Source organism: Gavialis gangeticus, unplaced genomic scaffold, assembly GCF_001723915.1.
Source record: "Gavialis gangeticus isolate Ggan-Ray unplaced genomic scaffold, GavGan_comp1, whole genome shotgun sequence".
Taxonomy (NCBI): Eukaryota; Metazoa; Chordata; order Crocodylia; family Gavialidae; genus Gavialis; species Gavialis gangeticus.
The window spans coordinates 3,449,552-3,456,693 of NW_017728964.1; the positions used below are offsets into that span (position 1 = coordinate 3,449,552).

Below are 7,142 nucleotides of genomic sequence, written 5' to 3' on the forward strand. Positions count from 1 at the left end.
AAAACTCATTAAGCAACCCTCCAACCAAAATAATTGCCTGCCCCTGCTCCACAAGGACCCTCACCTTCTACTGCAGGGCCATCCAACTTCTAAGCATCCAGGGGCTGCACTAGCAGGGGCTACAGGCCCCCTGAGTGCACTCCCTGCCTCCTGCACCACACACACGCACACAATGCTGCACCTCATCTGCAGACAGCCTCCACCTCATCTCCCTTGCTGCCCTGTGCCGTGGACTCCCTTAGTACCATGGACTGCACCATTCTACTCTTGGGCTGAAGCAGGGGATGAAAGCTAAGGGAGGGAGGCGAATCTACAGTACCAGTGGGAGTGATAGGGGAAGCAGCAGCCAGGTAGGAGCCCTGAGGCCTGCACCTTGGCCCCTCATGAGCCACATATAGTCTGTGGGTCACCAGTTAGAAAGCACCCACCTCTGTTCTACTTCACCTACCTCTAACCTAGGTGAGAGCAGATTTCAACAATTAGTTTTCATTTGATCATGGATTTTACCTTATTCCTCACTACCAGTGGCACCTCAAACTTGCTATAGAGACAGGCTGGGATAAGGAAAGTGCCTCAAGCACTCAGTGATCTGTCTTTCTCGTTCCCTGCTGTACAGGGACAGAGCACAGTTTCTGGCCCCATGGGCAGGGAGATGCGGCTATTGTTCTTTTAAGTGTGCAAACAAGGATAGATGCTCTACCATGTCCAGTTGCTTGTGGGTGTCCTCGACTGGGACGCTCAGTGTCTCCTTCAGCTGCTTGCTCACACTTTGGAAAAGGTTTAGGGTAGCCATTTTGATGGTGCCCAGCTTTAGGGTTTTCTTAGCTGCAGTGTTCTGAATATGGGCCCAGCGAGATTCCTGAAGAGAGAGGGGAGACCAGTAGACACAAGACTCAGCAAAGAAGCTGGCATACTGTTGAAGATGGCATCCCAGGAGCCCATGATTTGCATGCCTCTTATGCTACCCTGGATGCTGTAAGGCCTAGAACCTGCTCTTCTATTTGCATTCAAATTTAGAAGCTTGGGATTGTGTAAGTAGTGTGTAAACTTGGGATTGTGTAAGTAGATGGATTGTGTAAGTACTCATGGGAATTAACTTCAGCAGGGTACCAGTAAACTTCCAGAATAATGTGCTTGCACCAGGGTGTCAGAATTCAGAAAAGCAGTTTGGGGCATAAAAAAAATCTAGTGAGCATGATGCAGGATGTGGGAACAGAAGCATCTGTAGAGGCTGGGGAAATGCTAAAGAGCACCATAGTGAACGAAGCAGTAGATTGATATGCCTTTGGGGGAAAAAAGAATCCAAAGCAGCATCAGTGGCTGTTGTATGTTCACCAGGCACTGGGAAGCTACACAAGAACTTTATATCCACAGCTTTGGCAATCAAACATGAAATATGAGAGCCTTGACAACTGTCTGCAAGTTTCCTGACAACACCAAGGAGGGAGCAAAAGAAGGGATGAATTAAGAGGTTATAACTTGGTGTCATAAATTTAAGTTAATTAAAGAAAACTGTATGCTGAACATCAGCAAAAATATATTCACTCTGAGGTCTATGAGACCATGGGAACATCTCCCTAGGAGATGGTGGAAGCCCCAGAACTTGGAACAGTTTCAACTCTTCTAGACAAAGTTATGGAAGAATGTGACTGCCCCATCCAGTGATGGAGATGTTCTGGATCTGACCAAAGATTAAGTGTTCCTTTGGCTTACTGGTAAATACTTCCATACCTCCCATTTGTTTAAGCCACACTTAACTCAGGTCTCCTTATTTCAGAGACCATAACCAATACATAAAGACTTCAAGAAGCTCATGGTAGTTGCTTTATTAACCTGCCCTAGTGTAGACAGACTGATTTTACATCAGTGCAGTAAGATTCTTCTACTCTGGACAAAACCTAATGTCTCTGATTTTGTAACCTCCTAACAACCTGGAGAATCTATTGGCCTGCTCTTGTCTAGCTAGGAAGAGAAATGAAGGCTGTAATTGGGGCTTGCAGTGACCCGTTACTCCAAGAATGAGGCATCATTCAGCAAAGTGGGCAACAGTGTCCCACTGTCATGCTCGTCTCCCATCCCACCACTATACAGCAGATCAAAGGGGACCTCCTTCCCTTGTTCAGGGGTAGGAAAAGAGCATATGTATGGTGAAGATCTCCTTACCCTTCTAATGACATCACTGCGGGCACGATCAAAGCGCATCTGCAGGTTTGCTAGCTCATTGTTGTGTTTTAGGATCTCATCGTCCTTCTTCTCAGTGTATTCTGCCAGATGAGTTTTAGCTTGCTCAATCTGCTCCTGGTCTTCTAGTGCTGACACCATGAGATCCTGCTGCATTCCCACCAGTGTCTTGTACCGGCCAATGACTTCCCGTATTTCCTCAAACTGCATCATATTGTACCCAGCATTACTGCCCTCTGTTCCAACTCAGCATGCCGGAGAATATCAACTCCCAGCCCAAGCAAAGAATATGTTACCTCCTACCCTCAACTTGGGAGAATATCAGTGTTATCCCAAATATTGCATCCAACCTACATTGAGTATCACCATCCTAAATGGGGAGAAGGTTACTCTGGCATGGCCAGAGAATTTCATTCCCATTCCTTTGTCATCATATCAATGTGACAGTAAATATCATCTGTCTCAGCACTGACATCACCCCAACCATAGGAAGGTATCATGATGATATCACTTGCATACAAGGGAGTAATACATCTGTACCACCATCATTATCAGCACGACATGAAAGGGTATTATGCATCACACAGGGGAACTGTTATCACTTGGACTAAGAGAGTAGAAAACAGACTCCTGTGAAGGTTATAAACCAGCCCCAGTGGCTGGTGGTGCTTCTATTTTACAGGCATGTTTTTTTCCCCAACCAAAATGTAATATTAAATACACAAGCACAAAGGAGGCTCTTCTCAAGCTGTCTCCTTGGCTGAGTTCCTCACTGTACTTTAATGTCCCACCTTTACTTTTCTACACCTTTCAAGGTCCTGCTCCCTTCAAGCATAAAAAAAAATACCTCTCATTCCTGATGATCTCTCTTAATAGATCCAGCTCTGGGTTCTGCCTTTCCTTCCTGGTCCCACCTGAGCCTCCTTGAGGCTTCTTGCCATCCTGGCATGTGGCAGTCAGGGACACTGATCAGGCAGACCAGCCTAGGCTCAGCGATGTCAGGGACTCTGAGCAGGCAGGCTAGCATGAGCCAAGTACCCAAGTACCCGTAGCAAGCCCCAGCTAATTAACTGCGCCCCAGTTTAGGAGCAGCAAGCATCCTAACTGGCTGCTGGGATCACCACCTATCCATTTAGCTGTGGGGATCTACAGCTGGGGCCCTGGGTCTGCAGGCCAGTCAACAGTTCTGCTGTGGCAAACCTTCTGGTTCCTGATGCAGTTTTCTGGCTTATTTCTGGACTTTGGCTTTGAATTTCCCAGCAGTTCTGTTTCCTCATTCCTGACCCCAGTTTGGTTCTGTTTTTGAACTTTGCCCTGTGGATTACCCCCTGGATTGCTACGTGGAATCTGATCCCTAGATCCTGACCCTGGACTGTGTTGTGGATTCTGTTTCTGGATCTCCCTCTGGCTTTGGTATATGGCTTCTGTCCTTTGATCCAGCCCCAGGCCTTGCTTTCCCTTGCTGGCCTAACCATTAATCCAGACCATGCCGTGGTCCCTTACACTTGCATCCAGACTTACCTCCGAGACCTCCACTACCTTCTTCAGGTAGTTGTTGAAGATGGAGTACTGTTGAACCTTGTTGTAGAGACTCTGGTGCTCCTTCTTTAGAACCACCATACCCTGCTTGGTCTTTGCCAGCTCCTTTATTCTCTGATTCTTCAGGTCTCTCTCCCTGCTGGCTTTTTTCAGGGCTCGGATTCGCTTCTGGTCATTTTCCTTGCAATGCCCCCCATCAGCAAATTGAACCCCCAGGCAAACAAACATATCACACCAAAGGGAGAACAATGAAGAGAAGAGATGAGGTGGGTTAGTTATGTGACAATATTATAAGAAGATACCTCCCCAGTGATCCATCTCCTGTTTGGCCCATTCCACTTTCAGGATAATGACAACACTTGACATTTGGAAAAGGAATGAGGTTCCAGAGTTGAGAGCAACCCATGTGAGGCAGAGCTACACACCCCTAGTGTTAGATATGTTCATCCCTCCACCACCCCTCCATCATCAACAGACACATTAGCAATACAGAAAATCACCAGCAGCTGGAATAATGCCCAGTCATTTTCAGGACTGTTAGCACCTGTCTGTAGGGAGGGATGCAAGGACTGGCCTACTACTAGCAATGGGGCAGAAAACAGAGGCCACTTGCTGATGGTGGGATTCTCTTAGTGTTGAGCATAACAAAGCTGGCTTGATCAACATGGAACAACCTGTCTCCTAGAGAGCCTCTACCAAGATTTCTTTGGTTGTGTTATGGAGTGGAGAGGCTTAGGGTTTGTTAGGGGATAGGGTTGTGTCTCCATCCATGACATGTCAATTTTTCAACAGCTGCCCATCTTTCAGGCTGAAAAGATAGTTGGGAGTGAAGATGATGTCAGAGGAGTGTTCAGATGCATCATGGAAACTCCCTGTACATGGAAAGAGAGCTCTCTGCTGCTGTTCCAGGTGAAGGACATGTTAAACAAGTCATAATGGGCTGCTTGTACCTGTATGAACTGCTCAAATTTCTGGATATAAGCCTTTAGCTGAACCTCCTTGGCCTTAAGCTCCTCCCAGCGGCTGTACAGGGCTTCCATCCTTGTTCTGAATGCCTAGAGATGGAGAAAAAGGTGAACAAGAGCCAGCTGTTCAGTTTCAGAGAAGTGTCCCTTCTACATATCAATAGTATTCCCCATTCTTGACTTCCGGAGCAATGGTCAGAGATTAGTCACCCAGCAAGTGTGCTGTGTTTCTCAGAGGTGCAGAACAGATGAACAGATGGTTAGCTGATGGGAGATGGCCAGAGCAGAATGTGCTGGCTGAGCTGGTGGTTGGTGTTGCAGCTCACACAGGCCTGGCAGGGTTCCTTCACATTTCTCTCACCTCCTTCTGTGCTTCCAGAGTCCTATGTACCAGCTTAGACTCTTTCTTCTTCTCTAGGAGCCGAATGGATGGAGATGGGGATTGCTCCTCAGTCACTGGGAATTTCCTGCCAGAAAGTTACAGAAGTTTTCCCTGTGAGGGTACATGAGATTACATCCATATGCTTCAGGCTGCCTGGATGACACCAGGGAGATGGGACTTAGCCTGCCTGTCTCAGCCTGTCCTTGATCCTCATGCACATGAATGGCTGAGAGCCAGTCTAGCAATGAGTCCCCTCTCCTGTCATGAATTAACATCCCATCCCCTAGGGTGAAGTCCCACTGGTATAGCACCATGTGTCCCAGGGGCACATCAATGGGGAGATTAAATTCTCCTCTTGCTCTGAGAGAAAGACAGGTTTGGGATGACAATAGGATTGGAGGGGAGGGCTGGGATGAAGGGAAAATAAGGAATTGTGGGAAAAAAGGAAAGGTAGAGACAATGGAAGACAGAAGAATGAAACGAGAGATGGCAGTGGGTAGAAATGGCAGAGGGAAAAAAGATGAGTGGAAATATAGGGGTCTCATAGAGAAAAGTGGAGGGGAGAGCAGGAAGATGGGAAGGGAAAGGGAGTATCTTCCTCACATCAACAGCTTTAGGAGCCTCTGTTCATACTGCACACAAAAATACTCTAACAAGTCTTCTTCCTCCATGTTGGCCATGATGTTGGCCCCTCAAGAGGCAGGCAAGAAGCCAAGTAGGCCCCCTCCCACCCCCTGATGCAGATGCTGTTCTGCCTGGGCAGCCCTCTGTGGGTCTCGATGGCACAGCCTGGCACGCTTGGAAGTAGCTGGCGGGGGGATCCACAAGCACACTACACAGCGACACGAGGCCCAGAGTTCCTCCGGTCTGTTCCTTCCAGGGTACTTTTTCCCCTTGCCTCCTCCCCAAGCAGTGAGAGGGGAAGGAGACGGAGACGGAGATGGAGACGGAGACGGAGTCCCGGTGAGAAGTTCCACAGACAGTTGGAATCGGTGGAACCCTCTGAGCTCGGGTTGGACGATGCCAGAGTTGTTACTTAGCAACCTCAGGATCCAGTTGGGAAAACCTGCTCCAATTGGGCTGGAGTTTGGGTTTTCCTCTTGCTTTGTAGCCACCACCCCAGCCCCCACCTGTGGGCCTACAAGATCATTGAGGATCCTGGTTTTCTCTGTTTAAAAATGGCAAGTTCTCTGATAAAAATCCCAAATTCTCTGATTAAAAAAACCCAAATTCTCATTTTTCTGTGTTTAAAAATGAAACACCACTACATATAGGTATTAATTTAACGCAATGTTTTTTGATATATTTACAATTTTAAAGCAAATTGGAAACCTACCAGTGCCTCAATCATTATTATAAAATAAATTCTAAATACCTATATATTTTGGCATTTGATTTTGGTTTCATGGAAACCAAAATCAAATAACTGAGAAGCAGAGCTCCCCCTGCCACCTTCACTCAATAAGATGCAGGTCTAGCTGCAGCTGTACCGCGCCCCCCCCCCGCCCTGCTCTGTGGTGCTGAACAATCCTGATATGCCAGTGCCCTTCCCCTGCCCTTGCCCAAGCCATTGCCCCTCACTCCCAAGCCACAGCCCCTCGTCCATGATGGTGCCCCTCACTCCTAACCTGCAGGCCCCTGGCCCCGCTGGTGCCCTGGACACCTGACCCACAGTCCCCCACCCTCCTGGTGCACCTCACTCCCAAGTGACAGTCTCTCCAGCCCTGCTGGTGCTCCTCACTCCTGACCCACAGCCACCTGCCTCCCATAGCCCTGGTGGAGGGGGCCCTCAGCTGCCCCTGTCCTGCCTGGCCTGGAGCATGGAGGCTCCTACTTGTGTGGATGGCAGAGCAAGTCTGGCCCCAGCACAGGCTGGAGGTGGCTGCCTGTGCCACCCCCCACTCTGGGCTGGGGCTTGCATGCTGTGCTGGCGGCCTGGCCACAGGCCTCACTGCCCCCCCAGGCAGCATCTCCTGGCTGCCCTGCCCCTGTGACCCCAGGTATCAGCCCTGGCGCCACCAGCCCAGCCACAAAATTACCCACTGCCCCCAAAGTGCACCCCCACCCCCTTCCCC

At 48.9% G+C, this 7,142-nt stretch overlaps 1 protein-coding gene across 1 annotated transcript in view; it reads right to left on the reverse strand.

Annotated features, from left to right (window-relative positions):
* Window positions 1-6,198, reverse strand: part of CCDC42 (coiled-coil domain containing 42) — an 8,024-nt gene extending 1,826 nt beyond the window's left edge. Inside the window, exons 1-6 of the mRNA XM_019502033.1 lie at window positions 5,671-6,198; window positions 5,047-5,152; window positions 4,671-4,775; window positions 3,703-3,900; window positions 2,164-2,385; window positions 701-859 (exon numbers count right to left, since the gene is read on the reverse strand). Of these exons, the coding sequence (XP_019357578.1) occupies window positions 701-859; window positions 2,164-2,385; window positions 3,703-3,900; window positions 4,671-4,775; window positions 5,047-5,152; window positions 5,671-5,747 (867 nt within the window). The 5' untranslated portion in view covers window positions 5,748-6,198. The remainder of the gene's footprint in view (window positions 1-700; window positions 860-2,163; window positions 2,386-3,702; window positions 3,901-4,670; window positions 4,776-5,046; window positions 5,153-5,670) is intronic.
* Between the last annotated feature and the right edge of the window lie 944 nt (window positions 6,199-7,142).